The sequence below is a fragment of the Gorilla gorilla genome, chromosome 4 (assembly GCF_029281585.2).
Source record: "Gorilla gorilla gorilla isolate KB3781 chromosome 4, NHGRI_mGorGor1-v2.1_pri, whole genome shotgun sequence".
NCBI classification, from domain to species: domain Eukaryota; kingdom Metazoa; phylum Chordata; class Mammalia; order Primates; family Hominidae; genus Gorilla; species Gorilla gorilla.
The window spans coordinates 80,054,465-80,069,954 of NC_073228.2; the positions used below are offsets into that span (position 1 = coordinate 80,054,465).

The 15,490-nt window shown below is 43.4% G+C and overlaps 1 protein-coding gene across 17 annotated transcripts in view; it reads right to left on the bottom strand.

Moving 5' to 3' along the window:
• Positions 1–15,490, bottom strand: part of SPECC1 (sperm antigen with calponin homology and coiled-coil domains 1) — a 301,132-nt gene that overhangs the window by 81,488 nt on the left and 204,154 nt on the right. For 16 of the 17 annotated variants that reach the window (XM_055385936.2, XM_055385933.2, XM_019028154.4 and 13 more), the window contains 3 exons: positions 8,735–8,942; positions 4,507–4,580; positions 3,933–4,138 (listed from right to left, as the gene is read on the bottom strand). In XM_055385936.2, coding sequence (XP_055241911.1) covers positions 3,933–4,138; positions 4,507–4,580; positions 8,735–8,942 — 488 coding nt within the window. Of the gene's footprint in view, positions 1–3,923; positions 4,139–4,506; positions 4,581–8,734; positions 8,943–15,490 lie in introns of all 17 variants that reach the window. The other variant, XM_063706590.1, reaches the window with a different exon arrangement.

A 15,490-nucleotide genomic window follows, 5' to 3' on the forward strand; every position in this document is an offset into this window, starting at 1 on the left:
CTCTTTAGAATTATAGACTGTGTGTCTAATGTCATAAATGTATGTTTAAACTATGAAAAAAAGAGTACTAGGTGAGTGAACAGATAATGCTAGCTGGAATAAGAGCACATTGAGAGGACCAGGTTCTGCATCAAGGGCCAAATTAAATGCTGGCGACCCCTGTCCATCATGCCGTCATGGGTGCTAAGGTGAGGTCTGTTCAGAAACTGCTTACGAATCCTCAGGAGAACAGCACCCCTCCACCTGGGAGAGGGGCTCAGTATCAGAGCATCTGTGGCAAGACAGCTGGAAAAGGGACCTTAAAGAATCTGTACTTCCAACTTCCACCCCTCCCCTCTCCATGGTAGCTGGAGAACACATGCTGAGCGGCTGTGACCCATTAGAGCCATCAGAGCAACACAGAGGGCAGCACAGGCACACACAGTGACACTTAGGCTGACACGGATGTGCACACATGGAGTTAAGCCAATTCCAGTGGAGTCTGCACGTGCTGCGCTGCCACACTGCTCACCTCCAAGAGGGGACATTGCAAGAACTTGTGGTACAGGCAAAATGAAACACATTCGAATCACAGACATTCTATTTAGAAACCAACAGCATTAATTAGGCACAGATGTTAAGTGTGTTTAATTATCTCTTTTAAAGACGTTTTCCATGGATGTTTATTGGTGTTATATGACAAACACAGTAAGAATCAGATAAGTCACCCTAAAAGTAACGGCATTTGCTGTTTCAGAACAAGAGAAACAAATGCCACAAACAGAGGTCTTTCCCTGATGCCGCTTGAGAAGCCTGTGCCATGCGCTGCTCACGAACCATGTCTTTCATTAGAAAGCTTGTATGCGGCACAATATATCATTACATTGAGCTGCCTGTGTTTTTTCTGTTTTTGCCAGGTCCCAGGACTCAACTTTTCAGGAAAAAGATGTGACGGGTTCATTTCAGTGAGAGTTTTCATTTCAAAGCCTTTTTCTCAATTCGTAGTTTTCAAAACTGGGAGGAGCCAGAGCTGAAAAAGTTATCATCTTTTCATCTATTACATTAGATGTGTCCAATGAAACAGATCACTTTTAGGTCCCTAAAAATACACTGGCTTGTTCACATTTCTGGAAGAGAAAGAGCAGGCTCCCAAGCCACAACTAAGATATGGAGACGCCACTGTGTCAAAGAGGTTCAAGGTATTGCACCAGAATAACTCTAAGGCTGGCACTGGAGTTTCTTACTCTCCCACCAGGGAAAGGTCAGCTAACCAACTAGTCCAGAGAACAGCAGAGCTTAAAGAGACCTCAAAAACGACCCCCTCTTCCCACCTCTTTTAACAGAGGCAAGAGGCAGGGCTGAGAATGAGATGTTACTGGTTGGCTGCAAACATGACACTGGGAATGAGATATTGCTGGTTGACTGCAAAGATGAGGCTACCGCCTTCCTTCCCCACATACCTTAACATCAGTTATTCTGACTCTGAAATAAAAATATCTGTGAAAGTGTAACAGGACTGAAGATCATGGATGAGTTAGATAATATCCCACTGTTTAGTTACTGAGTTCCAGCAATGAATGCTGGTTTGCATTTCTGCCCAGGTGCTTCATCTCGTGCTTATCAGCCTGGCTGCAACCAACCCTGTGAGTGCCCACGGACGCAAACAGAGCTTAAGAACCAGGTAATCTCATGTCTGGATCCAGGTGCTTTCTGGGTGATCTTACCTTCTCTCAGTTGTCCTTGAGGACCTCGTCAGAGAATGCTCTGCAAGTTCTTTGGCTGTGGCTGAACCAAGAATGACTTTTGAGTTCTCACTAGATGACTGTCAAAGTCAAATTGAGTTTCAATCAAGAACTCATTCAGTCAATATGGAAACACTAGGTGGCTTCCGGAGCTTTGAGGGTGTGAGTTGGTTTCAAGTCTTGCTCATGGGGTAGGTGCTGGAAGTGGCTGAACCACCAGCGACTAACTGCCATATAGTCAACTCTTTAGAAGGGGCAGCTTGCCAGAGAAGTGCAAAATCAGACAAGAAACCAGCATCTCCGGCACTTGTCTGACTTCCTGCCAAATGCATTGACAGACAGAAACGTTCTGATGCCTGATTTCAGTACCATGACATGTTCTCATTGGTGTCCATTCTAAAATTTTGAAATGTTTTTTGATAAGGGATTAAACTGTTGGATTGGGAGGTAGGTTTGCAAATCACTGGAAAATCAAAAAAGAAACATTCTGTGCTTAAAAAAAAAGGTGACGTTAAGATTGAAGATGCAGGATGCAGCATAGGGAGTCCTAAACTGGCAGGACGTATGCGAAGATTTCCTAGAATATCAGGGTTCACGCTGCACGGTCTGGCCTGTGTCTCAGAGTATACGTAAGAAACACAGCATCTCATACAAGAACCTATTCAGGGCCACCATAAAACTCAGGACTTGTCTTTTACCATTTATCATTAAAATAACGTACATGTGAAGCAACACAAGTTCTGACTCGGATTTTCTTCCAATGACAGACAATAGGGAAGCAAGACAGAGGCAAACAAAACAAAAGCAGACACAGAGGCCACCCAGAACGGCCTCACTACTGTTTCAGTAGGGAACACTGTGAAACCTAGTTTTCCTATTCTCCCTCTACCTCCACTTAAAATTCACATCCTTTGGTGTCCAGAGGGAGAGCTCTGTCTATAAAGTAATGACCTTGTCTGGCGCATGTGTAGTCCCAGTTAGTCAGAAGGCTGAGGCAGAAGAATCTCCTGGGCTCAGTAGTTCGAGTCCAGCCTGGGCAACATAGTGAGACCCCCATCTCTAAAAATAAATAACTAAATAAAATAATGATCTCGATATTGATTTTTCAACAGTGAATTGTGGAGCTAGCTACATCTGATCTTCATCCTTCCCCAAAGGCCATTTTATGTAAAAGTTATAAACAAAGAAATAAGGAATTACTTGGAGCAGAATTGACAGGAGAATCACAGCTGAATTCTGAAAAATCTCCTCTTTCCAATGTCATGAAATTCATGATAACCAAACATCAGATCAAAAGGCTCAGGAGCTAGCCACTGATCTTGGAAACATGTAAACACTAGGGCCACCTGATCAACATTCAAAACCCAGGAAATCTGATCTAAAAAGACTATGTTTGATATTTGAGAGACACCTAAAAATTCAAAATCATTTCCTAATATTCAAGAATCTCAAAGTTAAGGACACTGATTCCTCATTGGGTAAATATAATATTAGCTAAAGCAAAAAATGCTGTTTATAAATTTGTCTGCAAACCATCCAAATTTCAGATAATAATTAACATTGCATTCACTTTGGGAATACCTTCCTCTTAAATGTCACTGTTAGTAGAGCTCCCTGGGCTGATACACTGTGTGCTTCTCCCCATCAAGAGCAGAAGGGAATGTCACACATCAGCCAAATGCATGTTTTCTACTCTCACCCTTTTTTAATAAAGTAGGTTATGTCAAGGCCTTTTGACGTGGCTCATGGGTATTCTCAATAAGCAGGCACATCCTTGGGCCCAGAGGAACGTGTCCTTCTCCGGCGGCTCCTCCCCTTGGGAGTGATTCCAGCTTCTCCCACTGCATGGGAGTGACCTGTACAAGGTGGTGGATTCGTATTTATTAGTGTGCACTCCCCTGCATTAATAAATACTAAGATTCAAGGAGCATTCTAGACAAGACTTCTATTCTTTAAGCCTAGCAGGATACTTGGCTAGAACTGGCCCTTCATATGTAAGTGAGGAGCTTAGCAGCCTCTTATGCTGCAGCATGGCAGGGACTGGGTACTGTACAGAATGTTCCTAGTGGTAAGGTGGTGCTAGTAATTCAGGGTGATCTCAGAAAGGAAATAGCAGAACCTGGCACAGACATGAAGAGTCCCATCCCCACCAGGGAGCCCCATACATAGCGATTGAGAAGCAAGCACGGCCCTGGTGCCCACCAGACTCACGGAGGGGCGGCTCTGCTGGTGACCACCCTGCCGTGGCCCTGCACATCCCCCAGCTCCTTCTGCAACCGGGCATTCTTCTCCTCCTCCTCCAGCAGTTTCCTCTTCACGGTGCGCAGCTCCTGCTGGGCCTCACACTTGATGTCATTGGCCACCACCACTGCGGTCTGCAGATCCGCCTGGAACCGCCTCCATTCCTCGGTCTCCTCCTGAAAATGTCAGAGCCCATCCCTATGTCAGACACCTGCCAGGGCCAGTGCCTGGGCAGGGACCCCAGAGTCCCCGTGTTGGTCACCAAGAAAAAAATGCCAGCAGTGCTTGGTGAGGCCCTGCTTACACGGTGGCTCACTGCTAGGAAAAGGCACTGGTGGAATTACACTTTCAGGTTATGAGAATTCTCCATCCTGACACGAAATGACTCCTTTGATTTTACTTCCTGCCAACAAGAATTTACAGTTCCAGGGCCCACCATGCCGTGGAAACGTTCCAAGAGAAAGCAGGATAGAGAGAGTGATCCACACCTCGGAGGGGGTAATTTATAGGAAGATGGTGGTGAAGGCTCCCATCCACATCTCACCTTCATCTGCTTGGTCAGAGTCTTCAGCTGCCTCTCCAGGTCTGACTTCTGTTCCTCCAGCTTGATCACATTACCTAGAAATAAATAATTCAGACAGGGCTTAGAAAAGCTGTGAGACTCTTAAGAGAAGATACGCTAGGTAGCAAAGAAAGGGGCAGCTCCAGATGCCACAACAGGCATCCAAATCCATCCATTCTACTCTAAATGCAACTTTTAGCAATTTCAATTTACCCTGTAAACCAGGGAATGGACACAAGAGCCTCCTCTGAGACAGAGAACAGGATGATCTGGAAAATACGTGATGTGTATTGAGGTTACAGTCTCAGCAGACAGAATGCACAACCAAATAGCAGCACTACGGGAAGAGGCCTCCATGGCCATGCACACTTGCACACCGAGTCCGGCCTCCCTCGCACTCACACACAATCGTCCTAAGTGTCCTTTATTGCTGTGAGATAGAGGCTTTCACATAACAGAGCACATGAATGCTTATTCCTCCTGTGATCTGTAAAGCACTTTCTAGAGTCGTGGGTCTCAATCACAGTTAAGCCTCTAAATCACTGGTGAAGCTTTTCAAAAGCACCGATGTTCTAGTCCCACACTCCAGACACCTGGAGGCAGAATCTCCAAGGGCAGACAGAACCCGGGGATGTGTGCATTTAACATCTTCCCAGGTGGTTGCCTGCCTCTCCCTACTTAAGGACACCTGCAGCCCCTTGTTCTCCTTGCCTCCAATTCTCTCCATCTAGCTATCAGAGTCATTCAAATTTAAATCTGATGGTGTCAGTCACTGAGCTGAAATTCTTCAATAGGTCCTCATGCTCTAACCTAGAGCATTAGCTTTCTATGAAGGATGCAAATCAGAATCACCAGAGTAGGCTAAAAAGATGCTGTGGGCAGGTCCTACCCCAGCAGTTCTAGTTCTAGTGGGACTGACAGTTTGTGTCTGGAATCAATGCTGCACAGTAGAAAACACTCCCTAACTTCCTTTTATTTTCCAGTCCATTCCTTTCCCATCAGGATCTTATAGGAAGAAGTGATTGGTCTAGGCTGGATTTATGTGTCCCTAGGTCTCTGTGCAAAAACATATCTTAACAATACCTCAATATCCTTTTAAAAAGTTTAAAAGTTTTTCAAAAGATGGCTTGCATTGTTGTCAGTCTTGGATATATGATGATATAACCACAGGCATGTATCTAAATTTTGCTGTGGACATTAATTATACACTGGTTTTCTTAGTGTGTCTGTGCTGACTTTTAAGGATTTAGGGACAATACAACCCTATTTTCAACAGCAAAATATCACAAAAACAAAAACAAAACAAAACAGAACTTGTCTTGACTTTTCTTCTCAATCATGGTGCTGGGTTTGGAAGGATACACTGATGATGATGGCGTCCAGGTTTTCAGTTGTATCCTGAGAACAGCCTGGATGGCACTGACACTGAACGCTGAGGTTCTGCAGTTCTACTACATGTCATGTTCAAGGAGAAATGGGGCAGGTGCTGTCAACTGTCACTCTAACCAACTAGTCAATGTCTGAAATACATAGTCAATGCTAATAATCATGGTAGTTGCAGAGAGTTGCCATGCACACCAAATCAGCAAACACTGAACTATTGTCTCTAGGAAAAATACAGGTTAGGTTCCTGCAAGCCTCTGGTCACAACATTCTCATCAACTAAAATGCCATTTGCATTATATAGACGTATCTGCCAATGTCTCTATAAACAAGCCAAGCTCATCAACCATGGAAACCCACTCTTTCCTTTTTTCCTCTTCCTGAATAACACTTAGCAAGTATTTTTAAATTCTTCTTCAGCCTCCTGATCTGCAGAACCTGCCCTGCCTGCAAGGTTAACCTTTCTCACACTTTATGGCCTTTTGAAACTTGGGAGCCAACCAGCACTAGCCAAGAAGGGGTTAACATTTTCCTGACCCTGGGTGATGTGAACAAATATTGCTTTGGTTTTCAGCCACACAACAATATTGCCCACAGCTTTTTAAAACTGGCTGTCATCTCACAAATCCATGAATTTGGCTGCTTTAGCACATCGCTTTAGCATGTCTCAGGGCAGCCTTATATACATATTGTCAAACTTCTTCTCCCTTTCTCTGATGCACCGTATTGGGCTTTTTTGTTTGGTTTGGTTTTTTTATTTTTTAGAGATGCAGTCTTGCTCTATTGCCCAGGCTGGAGTGCAGTGGCACAATCTTGGTTCACTGCAGTCTCAGCCTTTCAGGCTCAAGGGATCCTCCCACCTCAGCCTCCAGAGAAGCTGGGACTAAAGGCATGCGCCACCACACGCGGCTAGTGTTTATTTTATTTTATTTTTTTGTCAAGACAGGGTCTCACTATGTTGCCCAGGCTGGTCTCGAACTCCTGGGCTCAATCGATCCTCCTGCCTCAGTCTCCCAAAGTGCTGAGATTACAGGGATGAGGTCACTGCACTTAGCCTGATGCGCTTTGTTGTTGATTCAATAACACTGAACTCACGCATGATGGGACAAGAGCTTGCGTCTGCATGAAGCTTCCCTAATACACGTGTTTTCTCTGTAGGTGCATCTCAACCTCACTGTGCTTGGGGACAGTGGACAGCACTGCCGCACTGCACTCAGGGCCATTTTAAACAGCAAAGTCACCAAAAACAAAAGCACAAAAATGTTAAAAGCATGGTATTAAGCAGACTGTAAGAAAGACACATGTACAGTATGAGAAGGCCAAGTGTCTCTATCTGACCTGAGTTGGGAACATAAGCACTGGATGACACAACCTTTTCACTTCTCTGTGCATGTCTGAAAATGACTGTGGAAGTGCTCTGTGTATTGGTTTTGGGGTTAAAATACGTTTTATCAAGCAGATGAATTCACCAATGTGAAATCTGTGAATAAGGAGGATCGACTGCATGGGGTAAGGAACTTCTCAGGCAACTGACCAAGCTATTCTTAGTAATGGCTGGTGTGACTAAATGCTTTGTGCATTAAATCTTTTGTTACAAAAGAAAACACATTAGATGTGATAATTTGGTAAGGCTTATTTGGACAAAGAAGGTAATGTTTAATCTCTTTTAAAAATTTCTTTCCCAATTCAAAGCAAACTATGAGTTCATAAATAAGCCATATGCTGATGTCTCTTCAGCAACTAAGTGGCAAACATCTAGAAGTTACTTGATATCCTACCACCAATGGGACACATGCGGGAATTGTTTTCTCCCTTAGACCAAGAGCACACATTGTTCATCCACTCTGACACCTATCATCCATCTCTGTCAGATACAAGAGATAACACAGTGTCAGTACTTGATGACTGGCAAGCAATTTCTTCTGAATAACCTTCTCCTACCCTGCAGAATATCCTTAGGAAGGGTCCCTGTGAACTCTCACAGTCACAGCTAAAGTATCCTAACATGTGGCCTTCAAGCTAATCAGGCTGCCTGGAGACAGCAGCAGTAGCATGGCTCACACAAAACACATCCAGCACAGCCAAAAAACATTTGCAGCTGAATACGGTGGCTCACACCTGTAATCCCAGTGCTTTGAGAGGCCAGGAGGATCACCTGAGCCCAGGAGTTTGAGGCTGCAGTGAGCTACAACTGCACCACTGCACTCCAGCCAGGGTGATAGAGCAAGACCTCTAAAAAAAACAAAATGAAAAGCATTTCTATTTTTCGCAATCACCTACACACTGCTGACTCATGTTCAACAGTCTTTTCTTCTGTCATCCCAGTTTTCAACTGCTGTAATCACTGATCTCTTAATCTCTAGTTTTTAAACTAGAGATTAATGATTGTTTCTTAGGTGACATTCTTCCTAGGAGATTACAGCGCACTCAAATGAGAGACTTCATAAACCCCAGCCAACATACAGTCAAACCCACCCCCCCCAGTCACCAACTGCTGCTGGTTTCTTTAGTGTCCTACTCAGCACCATTCCACATTTCTCCTGGGCTTGACCTCATTTACTTTCTTTTTCAGTGGCGCAATCTTGGCTCACTGCAACTTCCGCCTCCTGCGTTCAAGTGATTCTCCTGCCTCAGCCTCCTGAGTAGCTGGGATTACCGGCGCCCACCACCACGCCCAGCTAATTTTGTATTTTTAGTAGAGACAGGGTTTCACCATGTTGGTCAGGCTGGGTCTCGAACTTCTGACCTCAGGTGATCCTCCTGCCTCAGCCTCCCAAAGTGCTGGGATTATAGGTGTGAGCCACCATGCCTGGCAGACCCCACTTACTTTCTAGCTCACTGATGAGTTGATTATTGTGTAACTTGACAGCCCGGTGCTGTTCCACCTGATCTTCCAATTCAAATATGGTTTCTTTCATGTCTTTGATCTCTGCATCACTCTCTGATGCTTTTTCTTGCAGCTTTAGGCTGGTTCTGCTCAGCTGTTCGGCTTGGTGATCACATATCTCCTTCAGGTATGAATAATCCTTTTCCACCTAAAATAAAAGGAAGGTTCCTTGGTCAGTTAACAACAAAAAAATTCCCACAGTGATCTGTACACTAGAAGGCCAAGCCCCACCATGATGCAATATACCCATGTAACAAACCTGAACATGAACCTCTTCAATCTAAAATAAAACATTACGAAAAGCTCCCCACAAGTCAGCAGCAGGCTCACGGACACAGTAGCAAAGACACCCTTGGCATGTGCTGTTTCTTGCATTCTTAGCCTCAGAAACAGCCAAGGCTGTGAATAGTCAGAGAAACACGATGTATGCTTCCAAATGGCTGGATTCTGTGCCCCCTCCTACAAGCAGGAGGGAATCTGCACGTACTTAAATATTCCTCTTTCCCACAGCTGGGGAGAGCAGTGCTTCCCTGGGAGAGCAGTGCTTCCCTGGGAGAGCAGTGCTTCCCTGGGAGGCACTGGCCCTGCACCAAGAGAGCTGCCTGGTGTGGCCGCCCCCACCGCACATCTGCTATGGAGCAGCGCCCTCTGCTGCTGAGCTGTGAACAACACCCCTGAAGCCAGGCTAATCTGCACACCCCCAGGTTCCCTTAGAGATAAGATACTTGGGACTGCAATGCTTCTTTAGAGGAAACTCTAAAGATTCTCTATCACATTCATGCTCTATCACAGCAAAAATGTGATAGAGAATGTCGGCGGAAGGCACACAAAAACGTACATACACAGAAGCAGAAAAGTGGCACGGCACAATCGCTTCATCTGTTCAATTTTTTAATTGTTAAACATTTCAAATACACAGAAAAGCACCACAAATAACAATCATGCACCAAACAGACTTAACAATGGTTAAATGTTGTCACATTTGCAAAATCTTTTTACTTTAATAGGAATTTTTTAAAGCCTCAATCTTCCCTCCTACCTCAGAGAGTAATAAGCATTATCCTAAAATTGGTATGTGGTCAATCCTTGAATGGTTTTTCACTTTTACTATATATGCATGTGTCCATGACAATACATAGTATTGTCCTTTTACACAATGCTACACTATACTGTGCTTCTGCAGTGGATTATACTGTATCTGTATTATTCTGCATTTATAACATGGTAATATGCTTTGTCCTCTACAATACTATGCTTATTATGCTCCTGCATTTTAACTGTGTTTTTGAAATGTATCCACACTGATACACATCATGCTAAGTCATTACTTTAATTGGTGCATAGTATTCCACTGTTTGACTATATTATTTTATTATTACAAAAATGCTGCAATAAACATCATTGTCCCTTTTCTACAGTCCTTTAATTAACATTACTAAATAGCTGTATATTTACCAGGTAATCTGGCGTTGGGGGTGGGGTTTCTTTGTATGAAATGAAATTTTTTTCCAATTACATTTCATGTGCAAAACCTTCTGGCTATAAGCTCTATGGGAATAGGGACCTTGTCTGTTTAATTCACCATTGCACCCCTAGTATCTACACAGCATCACACACAGGAGGCATTTAGTGAATATTTGATGAATGATTGAATGAACACTGGGAGGCAGCACTGCAGGATCATTCACTGGGAAATTGTGACAAAGGATAAGGAAAGGAGGAGAGACCTGGAGACAGAACAACATGGCCAAAAAGGATCTTCCAGCAATGGCTTCCCTGCAGGAACACCAAATGGAACTGCTATCCACGTAAGAAAGCATCTTCATAAGAACCAAAAATCAGATGAACGATCACAGTGCCTGGTTTTAACACATCATATCAAGGAAAGATGCACCGGAGAGGGGAGGAAAGACCGTCTTGACTCTCCAACATCCCCTCTCCCTCATCCCTTGGCAGCAACCACATGGTACAGAGACAGCATCTGTGCACCCAGGGGGAGGGAAAGCACAATGATTGTGAGATTGCATTGGAATTTGGTGCTGTCCCATCACAGCAGAAAGCAACACAGGACAGAATTCAGCCAGCACCCATAAAAGGAGCATTTAGACCAGCCCTAGCCAGAGGGGAATCTTCCATTCCAGTGAGAATCTGAGTTCTGGCAAGCCCTACCTCTGTGGGCTAAAGCACTTTGGAGTCCTCAGTAAATCTGAAAGAGTCTAGGCCACAAGGGCTGCAATTTCTGGGCAAGTACTGGTGCTGTGCTGGGCTCAGACAGTGGACTTGGAGTGCACATGACCCAGTGAGACACCACCTGGAGCAGCCAAGGGAGTGCTTGCACCACTCTTCCCCCAACCCCAGGCAGCACAGCTCACAGCTCTGGGCGGAGAGGGAAGAGTAAAGAGGACTTTGTCTTGCAACTTGGATACCAGCTCAGCCACAGTAAAATAACGCACCAAGCAGATTCCTGAAGCCCCCATTCCGGGTCCTAGCTCCCAGATAACATTTCTAGACACAGCCTGGACCAGAAGGAAACCCACTGTCTTGAAAGAAAAGACCCAGTCCTGGCAGCATTCATCACCTGCTGACCAAAGAGTCCTTGGGCTTTGATTAAACATCAGTGGTACCCACACAGTACTCATCATGGGCCACACACTGTACTGGCTTCAGGTGTGACCCAGTGCATTCCCAGCTGTGGTGGCCACAGGGAGAGATCCCTTCTGCTTGAGGAAAGCAGAGGGAAGAGTAAAGGGGACTTCATCTTGCAACTTGGGCACAGCTCAGCCACAGTAAAATAAAGCACCAAGCAGGCTCCTAAAGTCCCCCATCTAGGCCTTAGTTCCTGGATAGCATTTCTAGACCCACCCTGGACCTGAAGGGAGCCCGCTGCCCTGAAGGGAGAGATCCAGACCTGCTGACTAAAGAGAACTTGGGCCCTGAATAAACATCAGTGGTGCTGCCACAGGCCTGGGGTGGCAGTGGCCACTGGCAGAGATCCCTTTGGCTTGAGAAAAGGAGAGGGAAGGGTAAAGGGCTTTGTCTTCCAACTTGGATACCAGCTCAGCCACAATAAAATAAAGCACCAAGCAGACTGCTAAAGCTGCCGACTCCAGGCCCCAGCTCCCAAGTAGCATTTCTAGACCCACTCTGGGCTAGAAGGGAACCCATCACCCTGAAGGGAAAGATACAAGCCTGGCTAGATTCCCCATCTGCTAATTAAACGGCCCTTGGGCCTTGAATAAACATCAGCAGTAGCCAGGCAATAGTCACCACAAGTTTTGACTGAGACCCAGTGCTGGGCTGGCTTCAGGTCTGACCCAGCACAGTCCCAGTAGTGGTAGCCACAGAAGTGCATCACCCCTGCTCCAACTCCAGGCAGCTCAGCATGAAGAGAGAGACTCTGTGTGTTTAGGGGAAAGTAAGGAAAAGGAGCAAGAGACTCTGCCTCATAAACCGGGAAATTCTCCTATATCTTATCTAGGATCACCAAGGTGATACCTCAATGAGTCTGCAAGAATCACAGCATTACTGGGCTTGTGGTGCCCCCTAATGCAGACACAGCTGCAGTGACCAAAGGCTTAGATCCTAACACTCAATTCCCTTTGAATATCTGGAAAGTCTTCTCAAGAAAGACAAGTACAAACAAGCCCAGACTGTGAAGATTGAATAAATACCGGACTCTTCCATGCCCAGATATCTATGAACATCCATGAACATCCACAAGCATCAAGACCATCCAGTAAAACATGACCTCATCAAATGAAGTAAATAAGACACCAGTGACCAATCCCAGAGTGACAGAGATGTGATCTTTCAGACAGAAAATTCAAAATAGCTGTTTTGAGTAAGCTCAATGAAATTCAAGATAACACAGAGAAAGAAATTAGAATCCTTTCGATATATTTAATAAAGAGATTGAAATAATTTTTTTTTTTTTTGAGACAAAGTCTTGCTCTGTCACCCAGGCTGGAGTGCAGTGGTACTTTCTTGGCTCACTGCAATCTCTGCCTCCCAGGTTCAAGCGATTCTCCTGCCTCGGCCTCCTGAGCAGCTGGGATTACAGGCAGGCGCTACCACGCCTGGCTAATTTTTGTATTTTTAGTAGAGACGGGGTTTCACCATGTTGGTCAGGCTGGTCTCAAACTCCTGACCTCGTGATCTGCCCACTCCGGCCTCCCAAAGTGCTGGGATTACAGGCATGAGCCACCGCACCCGGCCGAGATTGAAATAATTTTTTAAAAATAAAGCAGAAATTATGGAGCTAAAAATTTATGACATACTGAAGAATGCATCAGAGTCTCAACAGCAGAACTGACCAAACAGAAGAAAAATTAGTGAGCTTGAAGACAGGCTAATTGAAAATATACAGAGGAGACAAAATTTAAAAAAAATAAAGCACACATACACAATCTACAAAACAGTCTAAAAAAAGCGCAAATCTAATAAATTATTGGCTTTAAAGAGGAGGTAGAGAGAGAGATTGGGGTAGAAAGTTTATTCAAAGGGATAATAACAGAGAACTTCCCAAATCTAGAGAAAAATACTAATACTCAAGTACAATAGGTTATAGAACACCAAGCAGATTTTGCCCAAGTAAGACATTTTAATAAACAAATTCCCAAAAGGCAAAGATAATGAAAAGATCCTAGAAGCAGCAAGAAAAAAGAAACAAAGGAGCAGACTTCTCAGTGGAAACCTCACAGGCCAGGGAGAGAGAGGCATGCCATATTTAAAGTACTGAAGGAAAAAATGTCAAACATGACGGAGAAATAGAAACTTTCCCAGACAAACAAAACCTGAGAAATTTCATCAACAGCAGACAAGAAATGCAAATGGGAGTTCTTTGATCTGAAAGAAAAGGACATTAACAAACAAAAAGAAATCATCTGAACATACAAAACTCATTGGTAACAGCAAGTACACAGACAAATACAGAATATTTTAACACTAATTGTGATGTGTCAACTACTCATATCTTAAACAGAAAGACTAAAAGATGAATCTATCAAGAGAAATAACTACAACTTTTCAAGACATGGTATAATAAGCTGTAAATAGAAACAACAGACAACAACAAACAGTTAATAAGACAGAAAATCAACAAAGAAATATCAGACTTAATCTGCACCATAAAACAAAACAAATGGAACTAATAGACCTTTACAGAACATTTCATCTAATGGCTGCAGAATACACACTCTTTTCCTCAGCACATGATTCTTCTCAAGGAGAGACCACATGTTAGGCCACAAAATAATTCCTAAAACTTTTTTTTTTCGAGACACAATCTCGCTCTGTCTCCCAGGCTGGAGTGTGGTGGTGCTATCTCGCTTCACTTGCAACCTCCGCCTCCTGGGTTCAAGCAATTTTCCTGTCTCAGTCTCCCAAGTAGCTGGGACTACAGGTGCATGCCACCACACCCAGCTAATTTTGTATTTTTAGTAGAAACAGGGTTTCTCCATGTTGGCCAAGCTGGTCTCAAACTCCTGACCTCAGGTGATGTGCCCGCCTCGGCCTCCCAAAGTGCTGGGATTACAGGCTTGAACCACCACGCCTGGCCCTGTAACACCTAAAACTTAAAAACAAAACAAAACAAAAAAAAACTGAAATCATATCAGGTATCTTCTCTGACCACCATGGAATAAAACTAGAATTCACAAAGAGGAACTTTGGAAATTATAAGAATACATGGAAATTAAGTAATATACTCCTGAATGACCAGTGGGTCAATGAAGGAATTAAGAAGAAAAAATTAAAATGTCTTAAAACAAATGAAAATGGAAACACAACATACCAAAGCCTATGAGATACAGCAAAAGCAGTACTAAGAGGAAATCTTACAGCAATCAGCGCCTACATCAAAAACAGAGAAAAACTTCAAATAAACAAACAATGCATCTTAAATAACCAGAAAAGCAAGAGCAAATGAAACCCAAAATTAGAAGAAACAATAAAGATCAAAGCAGAAATAAATGAAATTTTAATGAAAAAAATACAAAAGATCAACAAACAAAAAGTTGGTTTTTGAAAAGATAAACAAAATTGACAAAACTTTGGCCAGACTATGAAAAAGAGAAGACCCAATTAAATAAAATCAAAGATAAAAAAGGAGATATTGCAACCAATACTACCGAAATTCAAAGGATCATTAGAGACTACTATGAGCAACTATATGCCAATAAATTGGAAAACCTAGAAGAAATGGATAAATTCCTAGACACATACAACCTCACAAGATTGAATCATGAAGAAATCCAAAACCTGAACAGACCAGTAACAAGTAACGAGATAAAAGCCAGAATAAAAAGTCCCCCAGCAAAGAAATGCCCAGGACCCAGTGGTTTCACTGCTGAAATTTACCAAACATTTAAAGAAAAATACCAATCCTATTCAAACTATTCCAAGAAATAGAAGAGAAGGGAATGTTTCCAAACCAATTCTGAAAGCAGTATTATCCTGATAACAAAACCAGACAAAGAAAGATACATGAAAAAAAGAAAACTATAGGCCAATATCCCTGGTGAACATTGATGCAAAAATCCTCAACAAAATCCTAGCAAACCAAATTCAACAAAATATTTAAAAGATTATTCATCATGACCAAGTGGGATTTATCCTAGGGATGCAAAGGTGGTTTGACATATGCAATGTGGTATCAACCAAATGAAAGGTAAAAACCATATGGTCATTTCAACTGAT